Here is a 25,745-nt window from a genome sequence, read left to right as displayed (position 1 = left end):
TACTTGGCAATGAATGAGACTTATCAGTTGCACTACAACAGAAAACAGCAGCAGCAAGACATAAGAAAGGATCTAGCATTTAATGTCTTGTGTCAGTTTCCACTGACCATGTGGAATCGTAACTAAGGCCTATAGAATATTGACCATGTTGGTATATTTCAGCAGGATCCTTCTCCATTTGTGGTTTGTAAGCTTTTCTGGGTTGACACTTTCCTCAGTTACTGACCCCATAGTCTCTGCTGAGCATCTGTCCCTGATGTGCCACATGTTCCTTCCAATCAACCTCTGCTGGAGAAAGGAAGTCTATTGCCTCTTTATCAGGTGTGATCAGATCTTTCACGACTCAGCAGAACTAACTTTAGAAGGTTAATCCAACATATTTAGTCACAAGCCATGTTCTAACACCATCTTATTGCCCTATTTTGCCATGCTTTTCTTGGTGCTTACCGCAGTTTTCCTAAGCCTTAAGCCTAGGATGCCCAGAATACAAAATCTCTGGTATAATATTGAAAAGAATTATATGTCACCTTCTCTACTAAATACTGCGGAAAGGACAAATAGACTTGAAAAGACAGAGGAGCTGCTGTGTGCTCAAATAAGTATTAGGTGACCTGGTTAGAGGCAAATGAAGATTAAGAAAAGGATTCAGGAAGGACATGTGTTTGGGGGCTTTGAAATGTGGTTTAGTAGGACAGTGAACAAAGGCAGCGTGGAGGGAGGGAGGAAGGGGAGCTGCAAGAGAATAGAAAATGGATTGGAACAGTCTGCAATTAAGAAAAAGGAATCTTTTTTACCAAGGATTTCAATAGGAGAACTCTGATACCATAAGAGAGAGCTGCTATAGTGCAGCAGCTGAGAGTGTGAACTGTGAGCCTGAGGAAATCTGTATAGGAAATCTGTAATTAGATCTTCCACCTTGGTTATTAGCTAAAAGTCACCTATGGTGGGCTGGCTCCCGCCCCCCAGAGCATCCACATCCCCCCCCCTCTCTCTCTGTCTGTCTTCCTGCTGCTCTTGGGAGGGGGACTATTGTAATATGCTGGTTTTTCTTTGGGGTGGGGGTGTCTTTCTGCAAACACTGGCATCTCCCTAAGTCTGAAGAACTGAGTACACTAGCGAAGTATATATACACTAAGAGTTCCCCATCCCCATGTCCTAGGCAATGTGCTTGCACCCTGTGTTGGCTATATCTCATTTTTAAAGCTGTGTCTTTGTCACACACTAGTCTGTGTATTAGGCTTACATCTCAATAAGGCCCTGAGTGATGGTAGGAGCTAGTTCTACTGCCTTCTGTGATGTTCCTCCCTGTTGCTCTGCATCTAAAAAGAAGCCAGGCACAGCTTCAGCTGTTATGTACTGAGTTGAATAGGATCCAAAATGCAGCAGTCTGATTGGTCCTAGATCAATAGGATTCAGAATGCAGCAGTCTTATTGGTCCTAGAACAATAGGATTCAGAATGCAGCAGTCTGATTGGTCCACAGGAGCCACCCAATCCAGCTCCAGGTGGAAGTGAATCAGCGACCTGATTGGCCTACCAGAGAATCCCGGAATTAGCCAATCATGTGGGGCCCATTGTGTAAATAATGTATATAATGCAGTCATTCTGAGGGAACTTCCATTCCTCCTCACCACTATGAGCTGAATAAAGAGCATGAAATCCACTCTCGACTCTGAGTATATTTCACAAGCACTGCTCAGAGAGGCTCAGAAGGAGGCTCTCTCCAATGGTGGTTTTAGCAGCTGCCAGAATGTTGGCTGCTGTAGCCACCCAGAGTTTTATCACCACATGGAGGCTCAGTGCACTAAACCTTTTCTCTACCCAGTATTTCTTCATTGAGGTGTCTGGCTTCCATTTCTGGTTTAGCAGCCCTACTGTGGTGCAATAACTGTGGGTTTTGCTTTGCTAGGAGGGAATTCATGGCTTAGTCGAGAGTGGAAGGTATGACGTGAAGGAAGATTTCACAGTGGTTGTGCAACCGTTTTTTGAAGAAGTGAGAATGCCTGAGACTCTGGTAAAGTACAAAATTGCTTGTATGCATGTGTTTTGCTTTAAACTGTTAATTTACTGTCCACGTTCCCAACATTTATAGCTCATTTAAATAGGAATAAGTTGTCAGGGTACATATTTCCTCATGACTACGTGTCATAGGACCCTTTAGCCACATAACATTGGTCTGTGAACAGCTTGTATTCACACTAACTTGGTGAATTTGCGTGCACACACACACACACTCCTGTGCGAAATGGGGAGGGGTTTGGACAAGACCAAGTTAATGGTCTCAGGATGCCTGCAAATGTTTCCCGACAGAGGCACATCCTTTGTTGATGAAAGTACTCGATGGCCCAATAAAACTGTTTTGGAGGGGATGATTCATTCTGATTTCCCACTCTAGTCAGGGCAAGGGAGCCAGCCAGCTAGGTGTGAGTAAAGAACAGTGGACTGCCATTAGAGTAAAAGACTAAGAAAGGACAGAGACAAAATAATAATAATAATAATAATAATAATAATAATAATAATAATAATAATAATAATAATAATAATAAATAAATAAATAATTTATTATTTATACCCCGCCCATCTGGCTGGGCCTCCCCAGCCACTCTGGGCGGCTTCCATAAAAACCAAAAATACAATAAAATATCACACGTTAAAAACTTCCCTGAACCAAACCTGGATAAGTGCTGCACCCCTAGAACTTATCTGGAAAATGGATTGAGGGTAACAATACAGTATATTCCTGGGTATGGGCAATCATTGTTCTTGCACCACATATTGCCTCTAGTCTCCAACAGAATATTAAAATACAATGATTAATTAAATATTAAAAGCTATATAGTACAGTGGTACCTCGGGTTACAAACACTTCAGGTTACAGACTCCGCTAACCCTGAAGTAGTACCTCGGGTTAAGAACTTTGTCCCAGGATGAGAACAGAAATCCTGTGGCAGTGGCACGGCGGCAGCGGGGGGCCCCATTAGCTAAGGCGGTACCTCAGGTTAAGAATGGTTTCAGGTTAAGAACGGACCTCCAGAATGAATTAAGTTCGTAACCAGAGGTACCACTGTATATAGAGAACAACAGTGGGATGATGCAGATATTATTCAAACTATAATCCGTGTGAATGGCCACTGGGCTTCTCTAAACTTTACACAGAATTATGTCACAGACCATGTCACTTGCATATCTTTGCCATTTGGTCCCACTGCTTATTTTCTTCATGCATAAAGGCCTCTGATTACTGAAAGCTTAACCCACCACAAATGTTAGTCTTTGAGGTACTACAAGGCTCTTCATTTCCCCCACCTGCCTGTCACCTTCTGAAAGCCCCATCATAAAGTGGTTGTCTCTTTCTTTAGGAAGGGTTGCCCGATTCCTCCTATTTTGCCCCAGACTGCTTCCACTTCAGCCAGAAGGGTCATTCCCAAGGTGCTCGGGCTCTGTGGAATAACATGGTAAGAAAAATCTCTCTCAGTGCAATCATCAGACCTCTAAAATCTTCCAGTGAGTGTGATTTGCACCAAAAGAACACTCCAAGAATTGCATCAGCTTGGCTGAACTTCAATGATTTTAAAAAATTTTTTTATTAAGTTTCCATTTTATCAAATTTAAACAAATCCTTATTATACATATTTGTCTCATGGTTTCCATAATTCATTATTACTTCGTAGCATTTATTGTTGGTGTTATTTAGTTGGTTAGTCGTGTCCGACTCTTCGTGACCCCATGGACCAGAGCACGCCAGGCATTTATACATTTTCCCATTTACGTTTCATTCCTTCCGTTAATCACAAATTTTTAAATAAATATAAAAAGGTACAAATCCTTAACATTGCAAGTTTTCTTACAACAACCCTACTAGTGTTGTTAATTGTTAACAATTGTCATTCAAATATCGTGCTGAACTTCAATGATGCTCCTGGCAGATTAGGGCTAATTGAATTGTTCTCTGTGGTAGATGTTTTTACATCACACATATTTTAAAAACTACTCACGGGAACCATCTCTGCAAACTCCTGAAATGTGCTTAAAGAAGCTGATTGGATTGGGGCTAGAGAAGCGGTTCTCAAACTTTGTTCTCTCAGCCACATTTTCAGAATAATTTTTTTATCGCACAACACCACTTTTTTATTGCAAAGAAATACATTTTTTTATTGCAAAGAAATACATTTTATTGCAAAGAAATACATTTGAAAACACAACTAGGGTTGTCCTCCATATCACTTGAGGCTCTTGCTCTCATTTTGAAAGGATATTTATCCATATTGTGCAAATAAAAACTAAAAATATTTCTACACTGCACTGAAATGTTTCTTTGGTTGTCCTGGAATCTTCTTGCCACTCTTGCCATCCTCTCCTGCCATGTCAGTGTGACACTCCACAGCCTTTGAGAACCACTGGGCTAGAATATCTATGGGCAAAAATCTTGCAAATATGGCATTGGTTCTACCACTTGTATTCGCTCCATTACTTCTAAACCAAAAAATTAGGTTTGATTGAGTTTTTATTTCCTCATTCTCAACTGTAGTCCAGTTACACATTCCCAAAGAGAACCAAGTTACCGCATTTTTCACTCTATAAGATGCACCTAGTTTTTAGAGGAGGAATACAAGAAAAAAATATATTCTGTTGTTGAAGAGGAAGGAGGAGGGAGGATCAGGCTAAGGCATCACAAGAGGCGCTGCGCAGCTCTCCCTCTTGCTGTTCTGGCTTCAGTGATAGCTGCGCAGCCTGCATTCACTCCATAAAATGCACACACATTTCCCCTTACTTTTTAGGAGGGAAAAAGTGCATCTTATAGAGCGAAAAATATGGTACTTCATAATAATCCAAATGCATGTGGGGAAAAGGTGCGATTCTCACCTGGCAGAGAAGCAGACACCTAGGCCTCATCCGTACTATACATTTAAAGCAGCATTATACCACTTTAAACAGCCATGGCTTCCCCCGAAGAATCCTGGGAACTTTATTTTTTGTTAAGGCTGCCAAGAGTTGTTAGGAGACCCTTGTTGCCCTCACAGAGCAATAATTCTCAGGAAGGTTTAACAGCCAATCATGTATGCTGCCTTTCCATAGTTAAAACCATGCTCAAGGCAGCTTACAACTTGGAGGGGGAAACTACATACCGTAACTGCAAGAGCTCTGAAAATTGTAACTCTGTGAAGGTAGGGGGTCTCCTCATATCTTTCAGCACCTGTGACAAACTACATTTCCAAGGATTCTTTGTGGGGGGCAGTAAGCTGCAGGGGTTTAACGTGGTATAATACTGCTTGAAATATATGGTGCAGGTGGGGCCTTAGAAACAAATCCGCTCTATGACTATAAATGTGATGAATTTGATGAACGAGCAAACTGACCTGCAGGAGACATGGCCTGTGTGTGTGTGTGTGTGTGTGTGTGTGTGTGTGTGTTGACTCTTTGCCAACTTCCTGTCTATTGCATTCTTCTCTCCCTTGTAATTTGCATCTTTTGCATCCTAAAGCGAAAGATGCAGCAGGATCAAATGGTGTTTTAGTTCAGAAGTCAATGTAACGATGAATCTGCAATTGTGCATCGGCTTCTTCCCTCCCCCGAAGGTTATGCAGCTTATAGTGACTGACTCCCCCCTCCCTGCCTGTTTTATTCCTCATCCCATGCTGACTCTTCTTCTTCTTTGATACAGCTAGAACCCCTTGGGGAGAAGTCAAAACTGCAAGCGCTTGAAATGATGATAACCCTCAAATGTCCAGATCAGGTAAAGCGAATCTTCTCAGGAATATTTAACAGTGTTGCTCTTATTAACTAGCTGATGCCCAGCATGATTTGATAGGTGTGTTTTTCCTTCCTTGCTCGCTCTGTCTGTTGAAGAGACAAACTAGCATCGCCGCCATCTTGTTTCTACTCTGGGGCCTATGAACTACAGAAATTCACAAAGTGGGAAGGAAGCACACCAGGCAGCTTGTTCTCTGGTGGAGCACATGCAGCAGTGGCTTAATTCACACAAACAGTAGGATGCTGTCACAAACTGATGGAGTTGGGAAGGGGACATTCTAGTTTTGATGGAGGAAGAGCATTTGCTGTTTTCCAAACAGGCCTGAACAGCAGAGGTTGGTCCATTTTTGAGGGTGCACTGCCCCACCAACCTCAGCCTAGCCTCAGCCAATCCCCACCTTCCTGCCTTCTTATGTACATTGGTTTATTTGTTTATAAAAATATTTATATGCTGCTGTATATACACAGCAGTTTACAACAATATAAAACTTCCTCCTCCACTGTATCAGCTTCGTAGACATAGCTATCTCTGCTCACTAGGACAATGTCTTTATTTTGACTTGGGTTATCCCTGTTTCATAGGCCCAACCATACTTAATGACATACCGAAACAGTAACTATACCTACACCAGTAAGACCACTGCAGATTATGGGAGCCAGATGCTGTGTGAGGATAGAGCTCCATCCATCAACTTCCCTACTTCAGGTAATGCTTGACATCAAAGCCAGCCAAGGGAAAGTTCATTACCGTACTGGGAAAGTTCATTACTGTACTGAGTTCAGTGGGATGGCATTCTTTAAGGCAAGGAGAAATCCTTGGTTTGCACAAAATATAGAAGCCCTGTTTAAGCATTTACAACAGGAGTAGGACTCTGCTTCTACTCTGTCCCTGGTGTTACATCTCTCTTGCCATGCAGCACTCAAGCTTTGTGAGTTGAGCACATGGATCTGAAAAGGGTTTCCTTCGTGCAGGCAGCTGCTCACACACAGGGGCTCCACCCAAATTTGTGGGTGTCTTGCTTGAATGGAGCCCTACAGGCAAGCAGCTGCTTGTTCGTGGCTACTTTTCCAGGTCTGTGCTCAACACATAGCGATAAAGCTGCAATGTTGTGGCTAGGACTAGAAGCTTCTCCAGTTACAAGTGAGTGCCCTTCATATACCGTATTTTTTGCTCTATAAGACTCACTTTTTCCCTCCTAAAAAGTAAGGGGAAATGTGTGTGCGTCTTATAGAGCGAATGCAGGCTGCGCAGCTATCCCAGAAGCCAGAACAGCAGAAGGGATTGCTGCTTTCACTGCGCAGCGATCCCTCTTGCTGTTCTGGCTTCTGAGATTCAGAATATATTTTTCCTTGTTTTCCTCCTCCAAAAACTAGGTGCGTCTCGTGGTCTGGTGTGTCTTATAGAGCGAAAAATACGGTAAATAGTGAATAGGGGTAAAGTTATGCCTTAAAAGTAAGCAGCATGATCCTTTGTGTGCTTATGTGGAAGTAACTTTCCATAGGACTTGCTCTCAGAGAAGTGCATCTAGGATAGCAGTCTAATTTATTTGCTTTTGAAAGCAAAATGACTAGCAAATAGCTCAGCAATGGAAGAGCCAGTCTGAAATACCCTGAACCTATGGGAAAGTAGTATCTGGGATACAGCAATGTCTGAGCCTATGGGAAAGTAGTATCTGGGATACAGCAATGTCTGAGCATCTCACCAGACCATAGCTGTCAACGTTTCACTTTTTTTTAAGGGAAATTCCCTTATTCCGAATAGGATTCCTTGCAAGAAAAGGGAAAAGTTGACAGCTCTGCACAAGACACAGGAGGGCAATTAAAGGCATAACGAATAGAGACACCTTCCAAGTAACGTGGGCCCCATTTTTTAATTATGTTAATGGCCCAAATCAAGAGCTGGTTATACCAACTACTCAATATTCTCAGTGGAGGGGTTACGTAAGGTAATATGTTTGAATGTGTAAGTGTATGTCTAGAGACAGCGGATAAAACAAACATCATTAGCTGTACTGCTGAATAAGTGTTTAATGGTTATTGTATTTGTATTGGTTTAAAAACCAATAAAATTGTTTTTTAAAAATCCTACTTCATGCATTTGCACAGCTGCTGAAGTAGGTTCTTATTTACAAAAGCATTTCTTGCAATGAGGGTATTTGCTGCACAGGGGTAGCCAATGTTGTACCTTCCAGATGTTTTGGACTACAATTCCTGCCATCTCTGACCACTGGCCAAACTGACTAGAGCTGATGGGACTTACAGTCCACAAGAGCCCTATGGTGGTGATCCCTGGGTTAGTCTTTAAGGTGCCACAGGTCTCTTTGTCTTCCTGACCCTGCGGTGTGTTAGAACAGCTCCTCTCTTTCTGCAATTTGTTTGCATAACTTGCCGAAATATGATGATGTGACGCTTGCTCAGCTAGTTCATCAGCATGCTTGCTCAGCTAGTTAGAAGGAATCATCCTTTCAGGTAATTTGCAGGCTGACTTGCTGTAAATAATTCGTTGCAACTTCAAGGCCTCATATACATTTCAGAACTTGGCTATACTTTTATAATGCTGTTTAGTAGTAAATGAAGCTTGGCATCCCCTTAAATGCTATTAGAAGATGCATCCTCTCCAACTCATAGTTGACGTTTCATCCTACATGAAGCTTGGCTTGCTTTGTGTGGGAATGCAGGTCTCCTGTGAGGTAAACTTCCTGTCCTGTGTTTTGACCACCAGATGCAAAATAAACCCAACCCATTTTCACTCTTTCCTAGAAACCTGTGAACCTTCAGATGTTAAATGGGCATAAAATAAGAGCAGGATGAGAAGCGCGGTAACACTTCAGAGTTCTCTCCCCAATCTAAATCATTATTAAGAATTAGTGCAGTTCAGGGTTAGCCAAGATGGCACCCTTAAGATGATAACTTCCATCTTCCCTGACCGTGGGCCAAGCTGGCTGGCTCTGGTGTTGGAGTTGTACTCCACAACATCCGGAGGGCACCATGTTGCCTATCCTATACCGGGGTAGGAGATCAGTCCTGGTGCCCTGGTTACCCCACCCACAAAATAATTAAAATCCATATGGGCTGAATACTTTGTCCCAGCACTACTTAAAATGGGTATCCCCTAAACCTCCCACCAACTTGAAAAAATTTAGAGCACCCATATCAATATTCTAACCCTTTGGTGCATGCTTAACCATTTTAGAATTATATTCCGGTGCTGTAGTATTTTTAACATTGTTCCACTTATAGAGCTGGTATCTTATAATGCATAGGAGTGCCAGATATATATGGAACACCAACTCCTTGTGTTGTGCAAAGATTCAGTGCTGAACAGAATTAAACGGCCCGATCCTATCCTTTGGATCTTTTGATAATCAATACCGTTAATGGTAGCTTAGGCATTCAGCCTCTTCACTGATAGATTGATCAGTATGTTTCTATCTTGCCCTACACGGCCATTGTTTTATTTTATACAAAACTGCTAAATTTTGTGAATCAGAGCACGTTTGATGTCTCTCAGCACTGGAGTATAAACTTTCACTAATTCACATCCTATGATTAACATAATTCTCCTTCCTGTTGCAAATTTAACCACATCTTTTTCTTTCTTTCTTTTTCCTTATAGTGCATAGCTTGAAACCAGCTGATGTGCAAGTAATTGCTGCCCTGGGGGATTCCTTGACTGTAAGAAACATTGCTCCTTTTGCCATCCCCCAAAGCAAGCTGCATCACAGTTTGCTTGCTTAGACGGAGGAGGGTATTTGGCTTACATACTGGCTTGTGGCATGTAGAATACTTTAGCATGCTAAGCAGATGGAACATTTGTGTCATCACTGATGGGAGATAGTGGTGACCACATTTATATGTAAGATGGCTGCATGCACTGCTCCGCACATAGATTTCCTTATTCCCAATCATCAACGTAGCTAGCCAGAGTTCTTGGTGATGGTTCCAAGCAGTGCCAGATTTACATATAAACTAAACAAGCTATAGCTTAGAGCACCACTCTCTTGGGGGCCCAAAATTGTTTTAAAGGAAAAGAAAACTGGATGTACGTTTCCAAAATATAATATAAAAAACAAATAAAATAAAACCTACATACAGCAACAGTGTTTTGTGTTGTGTAGGCGCCTATGATGTAAGTAATGGGCCACACCTGCTACTAGCCTGCTCCCTAAAATATCACTGGTTTGCTCATTTCTATATATAGGATACCATATAACATATATTCAACACAAAAAACAGTGAGAATTTGTTGTTGACAAAGGACAGCTGGACATATAAAGGGCCCCATTACCTTCAGTCGCTTAGGGCCTCATCAAACCTAAATCTGGCCCTGGTTCCAAGGCTCTAGAACTCCTTGCTAGTTGAGGTCCATCTTCAAATACCTTTTTCTGGCAAACTAATCAAGGGCAGCAGTTGCAGCCCAGTGTGGAAACCCCTCACACCCCAGAGGGCAAAATGACTTCACCATGGTGACCAGCCATTGGAATGCCTCCTTGGCCAGCTGCCATCACAAAGTTTGAAATTGCCCTATCAAGTGCAAGCTGAGGGGTGGAGCCAGGATGGAGATGAAGGCTGACTGTGTCCAGTTGGCCCCATCTTCAAAGACCTTTCACCGTCCGGTCAATAAAGTTTTCTTTAAATAGGCCATTCCCCTATATTGTAAATGTGTTGAAATAACTTTTAGCTGGTGTTTTTATTGAAGTTTTTGCTACCTGATATTTTCTGGGGGTTCTTTGATATCATTGCTGTTTTATTGTATTTTATTATGTGTTTTATAATATTCTGATTATCATTAGGCAGGACAAAAAACCCCTAAAAATAGTCAAAACTCTTCCCCCATATGCCACATTATGTAAAGTGCCAAATTATCATATAATCCAGCCAGTCATTTGCGCACATGCACCAACTCCATTTCACATTCTCTGTATTATCCTGTACAGAGTGAATATGGGACAGGGTGTTGTAAAAGTTCATTGGCCTGATTGGGTGCCACTTCTCAATTAATTGCCCCATTTATTGTCCAGTTATCTCGAGTCATGCTGATAATGTTTCTAAACCCGGCTTCATGCAGCCATAAATCCTGTTGATGGAACACAGTGTACATAGAGCTTTCAAAATGCCATGGAGGCTCTGACAAAAAGGGTCAGCTGCCCTTGTTCTAGGAGCCCGAAGCCTTAAAAGTACACTTTTTATTATGAACAACAACAAAACAAAATACGTGAGTTGCCAGCTTCATCTATCTCTTTGGTCTCTCTGAGGCAGGCTGGTAATGGCATTGGAGCAAAACCAAATGACCTGATGGATATGAATACGCAGTATTGGGGGCTGGCTTGGAGGTAGGTAACTATCCTTGTGATTTTGCTCCACAAATAGCCACTGACCTTGCATTTGTGGATATTTCCTCCCATATACAGTAGGCAGTTTTAGTGCATTGTGTCTGGTTTTGCCAGACTGGGCACTGAGCCTAGGGGGGCACTGCAGGGTGTCACATCTATGATGTAGTGAATTGAGCAGAACGGAAGGCAAGAGGTGGGGTGGGTGTGGAATTTGGGCCTCACACAGGGCGTCACTGAAATTTGAAAGACCAAAGTCTGCCTCCCACCGAAATAAAAGGGGTAGGAAGTAAACAAAAGGAAACTCCACAATTATTCTGATAGGGAGACTAGCTTGTGAATGTTGAATTTTGAAAATCTTCAGTGACAAGGTTAGTCAAGATATTTTGGCCCCAAAGCAGAAAATCCCACAGGCAGCTCTCCACATTATCTCCCTTGCAAAAGCATGAAATGTACCTTTTGGTGTTTGTCATTGTTCCTCTTACTGGCTAAAACGTGGCTAAGAGGCTCTCTTTCTTTCTTTCTTTCTTTCTTTCTTTCTTTCTTTCTTTCTTTCTGACTCTTATTGCAGCATTGGAGGAGATGCTTCATTAAGGAATGTAACAACTTTGCCCAGTAAGTAAAAGTCAAGGGGTTGAATCCAGATTTATAAAGCAATCCTAAGAACAGGAAGCTGTTGGCTTAAATTAAACATGCACAAATTACCCCTATTCCAAACTCCTCTCAGGAGTGGGACTACTGCGGCTGACCTGGCCTAATCCTGGCAGAGGGAAAGCAAGCCTTTAAAATGCAGTTTACTTACATCTCCCTTTTTGCCGGCATAAGTTCCACCAGGTTGCCAGGTCATATGACTAAGCTGAATGGAGTTAGGCTCCAGCCTAAATCCATTCTGCCTGGTGCCATCCTGCCACTCCGCCAGGGCTTGACATCCTCCAACATTTCCCCTACTTTGTCATCCTGTTGTCTTCTCCAACCACCCAGCCAAGGTCTTCTCAGGTTCCTGACTCCGCATCAATTATTTCACCTATATACTTCCAAGTTACTCGCTCATTTACTAGAATAATACCTGTCCTGCTTTCTGCTTACGAGAGTAGTGCTCAGAGTGGTAACAACATTAAAACAAGAAGAAAACAAGAGTTTTTTTAAACCACCGAAGTTATTATTTTCTTTCTTTCAGATATCCTCCGTGAGTTCAATGCTAACCTCACAGGATATTCGACTGGCACAGGAGACCTAAGAAAGCCAACTGCCTTTCTCAACCAAGCAGTTCCAAGAGCACCAGCTGAGTATGTCTATCCACGGCATAGTGTCATGTGGAAATTGTTCAGCTCGTGGCGGTGGTGTGGCGCATGCCCGTCGCTTCATCCTCACGCAGCCCCTGCAGCATCACAAAGTGGCACTGAACTAGCAGGGCATGCTTTTTGTGCCTGCCAAGGGCTGTGGGTGGGCAGCAGCAGCACAGGGCTGGCAGAGCAGCAAGGAGTAGAATGCACCCCCAAAAAATGTGCCTGGGGCCACTGTCCCTCCCCCCCCCCCGGTCACATCCACACCCCATGTTTAACTCACTTAGATCACTTTGACATCCATGGCTTCCTCTGAAGAATTCTGGGTACTATAGTTTGCTAAGGGAACTGTAAAGGTAAAAAAGTAAAGGACCCCTGGACAGTTAAGTCCAGTCAAAGGCGACTCTGGGGTTGCAGCGCTCATCTCACTTTCAGGCCGAGGGAGCTGGTGTTTGTCCACAGACAGCTTTCCAGGTCAGGTGGCCAGCATGACTAAGCCGCTTCTGGCACAATGGAACACCGCGATGGGAGCCAGAGCACACAGAAACGCTGTTTACCTTCCCGCCACAGTGGTACCTATTTATCTACTTGCACTGGTGTGCTTTTGAACTGTAACTCCATGAGGACTCTCAAGGGAAACCATGTCTGTTAAAGTGGTACCAATTAAAGCGGCTTTAAATATGCAGCATGGATGTGACCCCAGCCTAACTAGGCCTTGATAGAAAGGAGGTGAGTCCTAAGTGTTACCCAGCTTCTTTGTCTTGCAGTCATTCTGTGAAAACATGAAGGAAGTTGCTTTCATAGATATTTATCCATATGGTTCATATTTAGTACAGTGAGAGAAGGCAGGTGCTCCCCTTTCCCATGGTCTCATTTATTGTCTTTATGTGCTCAGATACTATGGTGATGTCCCTGAACTCTCAAAGACACACATATTACAAGTCATTTCTACCACATAGTATTTACAGCCTTATCTGGCAGAGATAAAGTAAACTTGATATGGTTCCTGGAATACTATACAGCAACAAAAGGAAGAAAGGAATTACCTTACCTAATCAGACTATTCCTCTCTGCTGATATGAAACCATTTTTTTATTTTCATTTTCATTGTCAAAGAATGTAAATCAAAACCAAGAACCCAAAGTAGCATTTGAAATGTCACACAAGCCTAATCATGGGAAAGAAATGAAATGTGTTTCAGCTCATTCCAAGCCCTGGAGCTTCCTTAAAAGCCTAACGTTTCCATTAGTCTTCTGGGCTGTTGTTGTTGTTGTTTTGTTGGGTTTTTTTTTTTGCAGACTACTTTTTCATGCACTTGTTTCAGTCAGGGACTACAGAGCAAAACTAGGAGTTGAAAAAAAGTAACTCAAAGAAGTAGCAGTTTTCGCTTGGAGGCCGCCATCGCTAGTTCATTCCTGGTTTCGATTAAGGTTTTGAAAGGAAATTTCAAATGTTCTTTCTGCTTTTGTGTGTTTTCACTAAAGTACCCCAGCGGAAGTCAGAATCTCTGCTTATGGGGACCAAAAGGGTGGAAACATAGGACAAAAAAGAGGGCAATGAAAGAGGACACCTTTGCATAAACTGTCCAGATGCTGTCCACATGCTCACTTTTGAGGAGCACCTTCAAGGCTCCTGCTCTCCCTTCTTGTGGTCCAGGACTGCCAGAGGACTAATTTAGGACTGGGGCTCCCTTGCTGTTAGAAATGAGTCATCAGGCATTTTCACGGATGGCTCATTTTTCCTTGCTCCCGTTTTCCCATTCCAGCTGTAAACAAAGACAATATAGTCTTAAAGTGCCCCCCTGGGTCTCAGGAAATCCAAATTCCATTTTAGCCAATGATTAGATTGGTTAGATTGGGCAAGTCATTTCCCTTTCTGGGACTGCAGTTCTCTCTTGGTAAAATGGGAATAGCCACTTCTCATTGTACATACCTGTTTTTAAGGATGAGTCTACAGATATATTCAGGCATCAAATACATGCCTTGTGTTATTTTTACCTTGTCCCCTCTTTCCTAGGAAATTACCAGACCAAGTAAAGCACCTTGTGAAATTAATGAAAAACGACTCGGTAGGTTGACAACATTCAAGAAACTTGCTTACTTGTCACTTTATATGAAGGGTTGCCGATAATTGCTTCATGTCGGTTGGCAACCATGCATTATATACCTGTGTGAATAAGTCAGCAGTGCTAACAAGTGCATTCTTTTTCTTTGCTTAGAGAATCAATTTTGACACAGACTGGAAGGTCATAACTGTATTCATTGGAGTCCATGATCTGTGCAACTATTGCAAAGACATGGTGAGTTATGGGGATGTTCTCAAAGCACTGAGATGCTGGATGAAAGCCAAAACAGTGGTTTTCAGGGAATCAGTAAAGGCTTTCCTTTGTGATGGTAAAAGATGAAATCTCAAAGCCTGGAGACCCTAATGCAGCCTAGATGGCTTGGGTGGAGACTCTAGCTATTATTAGCACCAGAACAAAGGTAGTTGTGCTGCCTAAAGTATCATTCTGGGTTTGAAAAAAATACTTTAAGTGGAAGCTGGAAGGAGATTGACTCTCTTACCTGCTCTGGCCACTGTTTGCAGTGTTTTCTAAGGACACAAGTTGATAAACGCCACACTTCTGTGTGGTTCATTTTGGCTGCTTAATATTACAAAAGCCCTAGATTAGCCACACAGAAAAAAATTCTGAACAGCCTTAGCAGCCCACAACCTGAGTGTCAGAACTAGTAGACCGAGGAAGTTCAAATTTTAGGGAGTCCCCATAGCTTTTTTGAAGTTGAAGATGTAGCTTCAGGTATCAAATCAACTCTTGGGATGCTGGCTAAAGATGGTTATGAAAAAAGGGTGGTCTGCCTCGCTTCCCCAACCACAAGATGTTCCAAATGTGACCTCCCTGTAGGGTTTGTTTCTTTGAGATGAAAGAAAGCACTGGAGACTTAATGGTGCATTTGCTGTACAAACAGATCATGTTGGAAATTTGTAGACCACTGAACATCCATTTCATTCTCTACTTTCTGACTCCTTCGCTGTCTTAAGAATATTCAGTATGTTATTTCTATCCCTCTCATAAGAGCTGAAGGATGTGACATTCCATAGGCAGGGAAACATCTAGTCACCAGGGGTCCCAGATTGTGCAGATGTCAGATTATGCAAAAACATTATAATTATTGTCCTGTCCACAATGATTGAGACAGCCAGGTTCAGAGCATCTTGTATTTTGTGTTTTTTATCTTGTATTTTTTTGTTGTGAACCACCCTGAGATCTATGAATGAAGAGTGGTATACACATTTAATTAATTAATTAATTAATTAATTGGGAAAGGTTTTATTTGTTCATTGTAACTCTTAATTGGGATGCACAAATTCACTAGCATCATTTTTTTTTAAGCTACATCATGAATTCCATGTTATGTTTCCCAGTAAGGAGTGACTTGCATGATTAATCTCGTGTCTTTATAATATTTGCAAAGATCACTTTTACCTTTTTTAGGACTAGTGACTCTCTCTTTCTGTCTCCTACTTGTATCAGGATCACTATTCAGCTGTAAACTTTTCAAGCCGTGTTCAAAAAGCACTTGACCTTCTTCATGCAGAGGTAGGTGGCTGCTGCCTGGAGAGCATCTTCTCATTTTATTTTAGGATGTTGCTGCATAATCACACAGTGGATGTTTTTTAGGAGATTTTCAGACCCATCACTTGAAATGGTCTGAGGCTGACTACAATTTCTTACTACCCACCCAACCTCTAGTGAGGTCACATTCTACCACATCCATACTAAAGTGGTATTGCTTGGTTGGTCGAGAAATGTAACTCTCCCCTTCCTATAGGTAAAGGTAAAGGGACCCCTGACCATTAGGTCCAGTCGTGGCCGACTCTGGGGTTGCAGCGCTCATCTCGCTTTATTGTCTGAGGGAGCCAGCGTACAGCTTCCGGGTCATGTGGCCAGCATAACTAAGCCACTTCTGGTGAACCAGAGCAATGCACGGAAACGCCATTTACCTTCCGCCGGAGCAGTACCTATTTATCTACTTGCATTTTGACGTGCTTTTGAACTGCTAGGTTGGCAGGATCTGGGACCGAGCAACGGGAGCTCACCCCATTGCGGGGATTTGAACCGCCGACCTTCTGATCGGCAAGTCTGTGGTTTAACCCACAGCGCCACCCGCGTCCCCCCCTTCCTATACATGGACTCAAATAATGCACATACAAATCTACTATTGCTATATAGGATTCAGTTAAATAGGTGTCATGGGATCCCTTCAAATAGCACATAGAATATGTCTAGTAATATGTGGCAAAATGCTGCCTCTTCTCCCTGCCTATTCCATGTTATCCCATTTTTTCCATATGAACCTACCAGCAGGTGGGTGTGGTAGATGCGGTCTGTCCTGGGTGTCACCTCCAAGGTGCCAAAAAGGTCCCTCAGCAAGGCATGCAATCTCTGGCTTCCCAAGAAAATATGAAATAAAGTTAAACAATTTTTGCAGGCCAAAAAAAAAAATAATATGAAATCAGTGGGGGGGGGGTGAGAAGAAATTGTTTGCACTGGGTACCACCTGACCTTGCTATGCCACTGCCTGCCAGGACCCTGAGATAATCTTCTGAGGCCCTTCTTCATTTCCCTCCTCCTCGAGAGGTATGGAGGGTGAAAATACGAGAATGGGCCTTCTCTGCAGTGGCTCCCCATCTGTGGGAATGCTCTCCCCAGGGAAGTTCACTTGGCGCCTTCATTATACACCCTTAGGTGCCAGGCAATTACATTCCTTTTTAACCTGGCTTTTGGTTGATCTGATTTACATCCTATGCCCTTTTAAAATGTGCTCTTTTGGGGGCGGGTGCTATTGGGTTGTTGTTTTTATTTTTATTATGTATTCTGTGATTTTATATATTGATTTTATTCTGTGAACTGACCTGAGACTCCCGGGTATAGGGGGGAGTATATAAATTCAAATAGCAATAATAATAATAAGGTCCTAGATAATATACACTTGGAGTATTCTGTGCTTGATTGTGCAGGGAAGCCTTTAGCTATGGTATAAAACTCTCCAAAGGGAGGTTTCAGTGACTATAGAAGGACATCCTACAAGCATTATTGCAAAGCCACAAGGGAGCCATGTGCCTGAATGAGTAATATAATGTGACTGGGTAGGGGGGGTGGACTTGTGCCACCATATCACTAATTACTGTCACCAACTATATTCTGTAGGTGACCATGACACACTCACATTAACATTAATCACCATTATCTAATCTTCCTGGAAAGCTTCCATGTGGAGGGGTAGGGATATGGGGGAAACTGGGTCAAACAAGATGAGCAATGAATCAGGCTCAATAGCTGCTTTGACATAGAAACGACGCAAGTCCTGTCTTTCACACACTGTTGTCTCTTATAACTTAGTGCTTCCTTTCCCACCAGGTGCCGAAAGCTTTGGTGAATCTGGTAAATGCAATGGACCTTCTTCCTCTGAGGCAACTGTTTCTGGATAGCAGATTGCCCTGTCCTGCTTATTTAGCAGTGTAAGCCAGCTTTGGTTTCTTCTTGTATCCATGTCATCCAAGTATATCTGGCCCATTCTGCATGGCATCCACACCACCAGGTACTTAAAGCACATGGCTTCCCCCAGTGAATCCTAGGAGCTGTAGTTTACCCCTCACAGAACTGCAATTCCCAGCGTTCTTTGGGAGAAGTCAAGTGGTGAATGGTGAGCAAGTGATCTGCTCACTGGATGCTAGGTGAGATCCCAGTATAATGGTATGTCTAGGGATGGCTTTCCTCTAGCACAGAGGAAGGGCTTGAAATGGAAGCATCTCTCGGACTGCAAATTCTTAATCGGCTAAAATGAGACAAAAGCCCACGATGGCACAAATATAGGGAAACTTTCTGAAATGCCTTTGTGTTAGGCATTTTGAGAAAGCTAATTACAAGCCAGCAGGATCTGTCATAACAAGCCATGTGTGGTAGCCTCAATATGTCATATTGTGCAGGTTGTGTTTTCCCTACCAAGTCACGATTTAGCAGATTTCCTTGGGAAACAAAACACAGATGTAGAATAAATAGATTATATTTAGTCTGTCTTCATTCCTTAGCATCCGATGAAGTGGACTGCAGTCCTCAAAACCCTTATTCTATGGTAAATTAGTCTTTAAGGTCCTATAAGTTTCTCGGTTGTTGTTTTTTCCTAATTAGAGTAGTAGTAATCACTCTGGATATCCTTGGTTTCTTGTGATGGCAAAAGTGAAGCATTAAAATTGTATTTGAGTACTTGGATCCAGTATAATCCTCTACCATCACTTCTATAATTCTGATTTCTTTTATGTTTCCAATTCTGATTTTCAGTGACTTTCTACTTTCTACATTTCCTTATCTATCTATCTGTCTATCTATCTATCTATCTATCTATCTATCTATCTATCTATCTATCTATCTATCTATCATCTTATTTCAAATACAATATCCAAGCAGTTTACAACATCCTAAAAATATAAAAATAAAAGGGAAACCCAAAAGTAAAGAAAAAATGTGTACTTTATAGCACAGATAACAATGAGATAGTCTATACTCTTAAACATCAGTATAACCTGAAACAGCCAACAGACAGTGACCATGATAACTACTCGTAGTTCCAAAATATGGCTTTATCAAAATATGGCTTTATGCTGTTTTTGTCCCGCACTCCCTTTAATTTCATATGCAGAGAGAATTGTGAGTGTGTTCTCACCGTTCAAGAAGGCTCACCAGAGCTGGCGAGGATGAAGGAAGCAGTCAAAGCTTATCAGGTATATCTGCAAAGAATCAATATTGCCATTTTGCATGTTATCTGCTGTCTTTGTATGAATGTTGTTACATTATACCCCAAAGCAACCATATATTGTTCTTCTGGAACATCCTACGACATGATTTAAAACTACCACACTCTAGAGACAAAAATTGGATAACTGTCTCAAGAGAACCCCACCAACATTTCATGATTTGTTATAATCTGGACCCTGTATATTATGTGTGTGGTTTCTGTGCTGTTCTTGGCACAGAAATTAGTTTCCTAACAGTACCCTGGCCCACACTTTCTGCTAAATCATGGTTCAACATTATACCATAGTTTAGTGTGCCTTGAACTGTGGTTTGTTTACATCTTGCAAATCATAATATGAAACCATGGTCTGTTCTTGAGGTACTCCTTTTATTTTTATTCCACAGAGCAGTCTGCAAAGCCTAGTGGAGACTGGCAAGTATGACACCCAAGAAGATTTTACAGTAGTACTGCAGCCTTTCCTCCAAAGCATCGTACTTCCTCTTCTACAGGTGTGTCTTGGCTGGATTGAACATGGATGTTGTCAGAGCTGCTTCCAGATCCTAGCTCACAGAGGATCACGCTAGCCAGCGTATATTTAATAAAAGTCTTTATTGAGTTACAGTTTCATTTTCAAGCTGCAGCGTGCAGCTCTACGTCTTATGTGCTAGACCGGCGATGCTCCGTCTGAATCCCCGCCTCCTGTACACCAACTTAATACCCTCGCCTTGCTCCACCTCTTACGTCTTTCCTTCCTTCTCTGGGTCCTTCTGCCCCCCATGGCCTCTTCCTTCCGGGATTCCTCTGAAGCGGACCCCCCGGACCCTTCTGTCTCCTTGCGGCGGGCTTTAGGACCTGGCTCCCTCTCCGGGCTGCTTACTGCGCCACCTTCCGCTGCATTTGAACTTGGCGCGCGCGCCCAACTTTCTACCTTCCTCTTGACCGTTTCCTCGCTCCCTGATGAGGGCGTGACCACTCCTGACTCATGCCCTCCCTCCTGCGGAGAACCTCCGGGTCCCGATACCTGGCCCCCTTCCTCCCCGCTGCGCTCAGCTGGGGACGCTGGCCCCAATTTCCAACTGCTGCTCTCTGATTCCCCTCTGGTCCCTTCTTCCTGGGGTGTCCCCCTGGGTCCCCCCCTTGCTCTGACCACTGGCGCTCCTTTCTGTGAATCTTCCGATTCACTGGAAAGACTCGGAGATCTCGGGTCGTCATCATCACTCATCCTTCCTTCGGATTCCTCCCCCTCGCTCTCTGTTTCCTCCCCTTCCTGCATCTCTGCTCCTGAACCCCTGACAGATGTGTATGTTGCTTACCTTATAAGAAAGCCTGCAGAGCTTTTAGGACATTCTGTGGGATCTTGAAATTTTGACATAAGGCTGTTATGATGCAATTTGGATTGAGTCTTGGACTCTGGGGGCGGCTTGATTATTCAGCATTCATACTGCCTTGCTCATGCAGTGGTTAGACTGTGTCTGATCCTTACTGAGCATAGCGTGTGGCCTGTGAACACTGACCTATATTGAGGTGATGAGAAGGACTTCCTGCACAGCAGCCAGCACTTCCATGTGGGTTCACAGAACACTCAAACCAGTGGCCTAGTGTTCCATATTAGACTGCTCACAGAAGTTAAAATATGTAATGAGTTCCATTCTTGCTCCTTTGCAGTGTTTGTGAGCTGAGGTTACTAGTATGAAGACCCAGTACCCTTTAGTTTAGACCTGCACCAGCATTTCTTAATTTTCTCTGGGATTGGGAAAGTATATATATATACCAAAATACAAAGCAAAAATAAGAAGAAGCTTTGTTAGCAAGGACAAAACCTGTCCTGCCATAAAAGAACCTTTCAGACTGAGGTACTATGCAACTGTTTTCAAAAGTGGAACTGAAATGACCAGGGCTTGTTAAAACTATAGATGAAGGCGGAGTATTCACTGTGACTGACAGTTGCTTTATTTGTCACTCTTAAAGAAACACCAGCAGGGTTACACCAGCTTTGAAAATGTTGACTGATTTCAACATTTTACATTTTTTGCAGCAAGTTGTAATTTGTCTTTTGTAAATTGCTCTTTTGCAGTTTATAAACGTGACCTATCATTTTGTATTCTGTTGTGCATCCTTTTAATTCATGTTTCCTAGTTCTTTCAGGCTTGAAGTAACTTTTTAAAAAGCAGTTTATGCTGCAAGTAAAGTTAAGAAAAACTGTTCTGGCAACACAAGAACTTTATTGACCTGAAAGAGCTCACATCAAATTTGACAGAATTGACACATACCGTGTAATGCCTCCACCCCCTGCTATTGACTTGAATGGAATATTAGTTACCAGAGAATTCAGGCAGTCTCTGATAGTTTCAGACTAGACACTAAAGAATTCAAACATTTTCACTGGATTGAATTTTCAGGATTGTCTCTTTGAACCCCCCACCCCCTCAAAAATCTAATGTTTTCAAACTTTTCAGGATGGACGTCCAGACATCTCTTTCTTTGCACCTGATTGCTTTCATCTGAGTCAAAAGTCACATTCCCAGCTTTCTCGTGCCCTCTGGAACAATATGGTAGGGCATGGGATTTGATAATTTTGCTAATGTCCTCTTATTTGTACAGTGTATATCTCCTGGGTAGCAAAGACCTTTATGCCATTAAAATATATTTTGCATATTCAGATTTTCTCCTTGTTGTCTTCAGATTATGTATTTATTTGTTTACTAGCAACTAGAATTGCTCAGGAATTCTAAGAAACTAAAAAATCTGTGCTACTTTGAAATCAGTGCTTAAAACTAGCACAGTTTTGAAAGGTTTAGGCCACCATTTTGATTCAAAATGGTATCCAATCTTATCCAGACATAGACAAAGTTCATTGAACCATCATACAAAAATTGGATGCAATTTATTAAGGGATGTTCAAATTCATAGTGAACAAACAACTTCTAAATATATATATAGTAGATATAGTAACACCCATGTACATGAGGCCTTCTAAGGAGCAGACATAACAATTATTCCCAAGGGGCTTACAGACTTGCGAGAAACAAGGAAACAACAGGAAGGTACATATGGAAACAACAGTAGGCAGGAGAAGAATATATGATTATTTCAATTACATGTGTTTTGGATAAGTTACCATAAGAGCATAGGGAAAGGGGGGGTGACCCAAAGGCTTCCAGGAAAAGGTGAGTTAATCCTTGCTCTCAATGCTTTGAAATTATTGTCCTGTAGACAGTTGCTGTGTCACTCACTTAGAATTTTAGTTAAATTTCAGTGGCAATAAAACTGAGAACCCTTGAGAAAATGAGTTTGCAAAGTGCCTCGGGGATCAAATTATGGAACAAATGCATCATAGTATTTATTAGTTTTTATTTTGAAAGACAATTATTGGGGGGGGGGAGAAGAAACCCTGTTATATAACCATTTGTTTTGTTTTGCAGCTTCAACCTTTAGGGAAGAAATCCGTTTCCTTCAACTTTACAGATAATGTAGCCCTGAGCTGCCCAACTCTGGTAAATAGAGCACCATCTTTCAGGGCAAAAGGTGTCAAATGTGGGTCTCAGCAATCTAATACTCAAAGGATAAGCCACTGCCTTATGTGATCAATTATTTTTCCAACTAATACCTCTTTTTAGAATACAGGTGTCCCTCTACCTACGCACAACCGACTCACATGCAACTCTATGTGCATGGTGCTGGGAAATAATTAAATAATTCAATTCAAACCAAGAAATGGCAGGAGAGAGCTGGAGAGTCTTCATGGCTCATGAGGAAGCCCTCTCCAGAGCCCAAAGAGGACATCAGTGAGAGTGGAGGAAACCCCAAAGAGACTGGAGGTGCAGCAGGGCTTTGTTTATGCTGCTAAGCCTCCCTGCCTAACAGCTGATGTGTGGGGTAGTGCAGAAGCAGCGGCCATTTTCCTGCACCTCCTCCAGCATCCTGCTGGCCCCAGAGCTTCAATTCTAGTTGTTGGATATTTTTGGATGCAGTATTTTTAGTCTGGATTGGTGAGAGAGCAGCAGAGAGGGTGCTTAAAGGGTGTCCCCACTTTACGTGATTTCACTTACTTTATATATATATAGAGAGAGAGAGAGAGAGAGAGTTTACATTATTTTGACCATAATAACAATCCGTTAAAATCATAACATCACCTATAGCCTTGCTCAAACTGAGCCTTGACTCCCCCCCCTGGCTTTCATAAATATTCACTTACAACTTAGCATTTCTATATCAATCTATTTACCTTCTTTCATGCTTATAAAATTTACCTTGATAATTGTAAAGAGGTTCCAAAAATTAACATTGCAAAATATTTTAACTCAAACCTGCAAACGTTTTCAAATGTTTACAATGTTCTCTTATATATTGTATAAATTTACTCGAGTCCTTTTCGAACAGCTCGTTGCGCTGCTTTCGGATCTTCCCCATCAGCTTCGCTAATTCTGCATATTCCATCATTTTAGTCTGCCATTCTTCCAATGTTGGAAGCTCCTGCTGCTTCCATTTATGGGCTAAAAGTATCCTCATAGCTGTGGTAGCATACATAAATAAATTTATATCTTTTATGGGAATTTCTTCCCCAATTATACCCAACAAAAACGCCTCTGGTTTTTTGATAAAGGCATTTTTAATAAACCTTTTTCAGTTCATTGTATATCATATCCCAGTAGGCTTTAACCTTAGTACAGGTCCACCAGATATGGCACGTGATTTCACTAACGTGCGCAGGGGCCCAGAACGCAACCCCTGCCGGGGGGTGGGGGTACCTGTACTGAGTTTCATAGAACCTGCCCCCCCCACATAAGCGTTCTCTGTCAGAGATGGAAGCTTTCTTTCCCAGTCTACAACAATGAGTTCATTTGTGTATCTGTATGTACATTTGTTATGGCCCAGGGGTTACTAAGCCACATAGTAGAGAAAACAAATAGAAAGCTTCACCTTTCCACAATATGCCTCCAGTTTTCTTACTGGCCTTGCCAGTTCCTTGTGCTTCTCATGTCTCCAAGCAGAACTAGTACATTTCACTTGGCTCACTTCCATAAACTTGCAGGTCTATTTACATGGACTAGGAGTGCAAGCATATGCACATTTATTCAGAAGTCCATCCCACTTATGTGCAAAAGTTAGATTTTCAAATTTTATTATATTTTAGTATTTATTTGAAAAATGTACAGATTGCTAACTAGCAGAATGCAACAATAAAATTTCAATTACCGTATTTTTCGCTCTATAACATGCACCTGACCATAACACGCACATCGTTTTTAGAGGAGGAAAACAAGGGAAAAAATATACTGAATGAAACAGTGGACGTATCATTTTTGTGCTTCATGCTGTGGCCACAGACATGTGATCTGATGGTGAATTTGGGGTGACCCAATGCAAAAATCCTGAGAATCCCTGTGGATCCATGCTTTGTAACCATGTTTTTGCACCATTGCAGCCCCAGGCAACAGTGGGTGTGTGATTTTTGGGGGGCAGGCTGTAGCCATGGACATGCTATGTGCTCTGATGGTGAATTTTGGCTCACCCAATGCAAAGATCCTGAGGATCCATGTGGATCCATGCTTTGTAACCACGTTTTTGCACCGTTGCAGCCCCAGGCAACAGTGGGTGTGTGATTTTTGGGGGGCAGGCTGTAGCCATGGACATGCTGTGTGCTCTGATGGTGAATTTGGGGTGACCCAATGCAAAGATCCTGAGGATCCATGTGGATCCATGCTTTGTAACCACATTTTAAGTGGGGAGGGAAGGAAAAACACAGAAGGCTAAGAATGCAGGAGAGGGCTATAACGTGAGGAAAGGAAGGCAAAAGTTTTCCCCCACCCACCCACACAAGCCAGCCAGCGTGCTCTCTCTCTCTCTCTCTCTCCCCCTCCCCCTCCCACCTGCATGTTTTCCGGCTGCCTGATATATACGTATTTTTTTTAACTGCCTTGACAGAAGAAAGCATTTTAACTGCATTAAGAACTCTTTAGCAGCGAAACCTAAGCTTTGCCATCCCTTAAGAGGTACAGACACTGTAATCTTCCAGATCGCATGAATTTACAGGCAAAACACTGTTTAAGGATTAAATCCTTTTAAATGGAAGAAAGCATATTTGAATGCTGTGTGTCTCCAAAAACAAAAAGCAGAAAGTCAAATCAGAATTTTAAACTGAACCTGTAATCTCTCTTCCCTTCACAAACATTGTTCCCTCCGGAGCATGGAGAGAAATTAGAGGGACGCTCTGCTTTCCTCTCTTCTTGCCTGGAGGGGAGGGGCTTTCCCTGCTCTTTGTTCCGTTTGAGCAAACACAGCAACGAAACAGAGAGGGTGGGCAGTAAGACCCTGAGGCAGAATGCAGGAAAGCACCCACTTCCTCTTTCAGGTTTCCCTTTCAGGTTTCCCTTCTCCCTGAAGCGCGGTTTGATTTTTGCCTGATTTTTCGGCTCCAGGGACCACACATTCGCTGCATAACACGCACAGACATTCCCCCTTCCTTTTTAGGAGAAAAAATCTGTGTGTTATAGAGCGAAAAATACGGTAATAGGAGAGATAGAAACAGTTTTCCAAAGTAACTGTGATACTGCCCTGATTTGATGTCCTTGTTTACCTTCAGGGTAA

General features: G+C 42.3%; 1 protein-coding gene and 1 long non-coding RNA gene across 2 annotated transcripts in view; one reads left to right on the top strand and one right to left on the bottom strand.

Annotated features, from left to right (window-relative positions):
• Window positions 1-25,014, bottom strand: part of LOC309527909 — a 264,484-nt gene extending 239,470 nt beyond the window's left edge. The window contains exons 1-2 of the long non-coding RNA XR_014217425.1: window positions 24,790-25,014; window positions 24,483-24,621 (exon numbers count right to left, since the gene is read on the bottom strand). This is a non-coding gene — a long non-coding RNA (uncharacterized lncRNA). The remainder of the gene's footprint in view (window positions 1-24,482; window positions 24,622-24,789) is intronic.
• PLB1 (phospholipase B1) overlaps window positions 1-25,745 on the top strand; it is a 107,793-nt gene that overhangs the window by 43,257 nt on the left and 38,791 nt on the right. Inside the window, exons 25-40 of the mRNA XM_082214793.1 lie at window positions 1,909-2,013; window positions 3,359-3,454; window positions 5,662-5,733; window positions 6,333-6,456; window positions 9,367-9,425; window positions 11,010-11,083; window positions 11,652-11,695; window positions 12,258-12,366; window positions 14,380-14,431; window positions 14,582-14,662; window positions 15,896-15,961; window positions 17,783-17,883; window positions 19,062-19,143; window positions 19,562-19,666; window positions 21,614-21,709; window positions 22,580-22,651. Coding sequence (XP_082070919.1) covers window positions 1,909-2,013; window positions 3,359-3,454; window positions 5,662-5,733; window positions 6,333-6,456; window positions 9,367-9,425; window positions 11,010-11,083; window positions 11,652-11,695; window positions 12,258-12,366; window positions 14,380-14,431; window positions 14,582-14,662; window positions 15,896-15,961; window positions 17,783-17,883; window positions 19,062-19,143; window positions 19,562-19,666; window positions 21,614-21,709; window positions 22,580-22,651 — 1,338 coding nt within the window. The remainder of the gene's footprint in view (window positions 1-1,908; window positions 2,014-3,358; window positions 3,455-5,661; window positions 5,734-6,332; window positions 6,457-9,366; window positions 9,426-11,009; window positions 11,084-11,651; window positions 11,696-12,257; window positions 12,367-14,379; window positions 14,432-14,581; window positions 14,663-15,895; window positions 15,962-17,782; window positions 17,884-19,061; window positions 19,144-19,561; window positions 19,667-21,613; window positions 21,710-22,579; window positions 22,652-25,745) is intronic.

Source organism: Podarcis vaucheri, assembly GCF_965113315.1.
Source record: "Podarcis vaucheri genome assembly, chromosome: 3".
NCBI lineage: Eukaryota > Metazoa > Chordata > Lepidosauria > Squamata > Lacertidae > Podarcis > Podarcis vaucheri.
The sequence above is the reverse complement of the archived record's forward strand: the minus strand, read 5'-3'. Positions and strand labels throughout refer to the sequence as shown.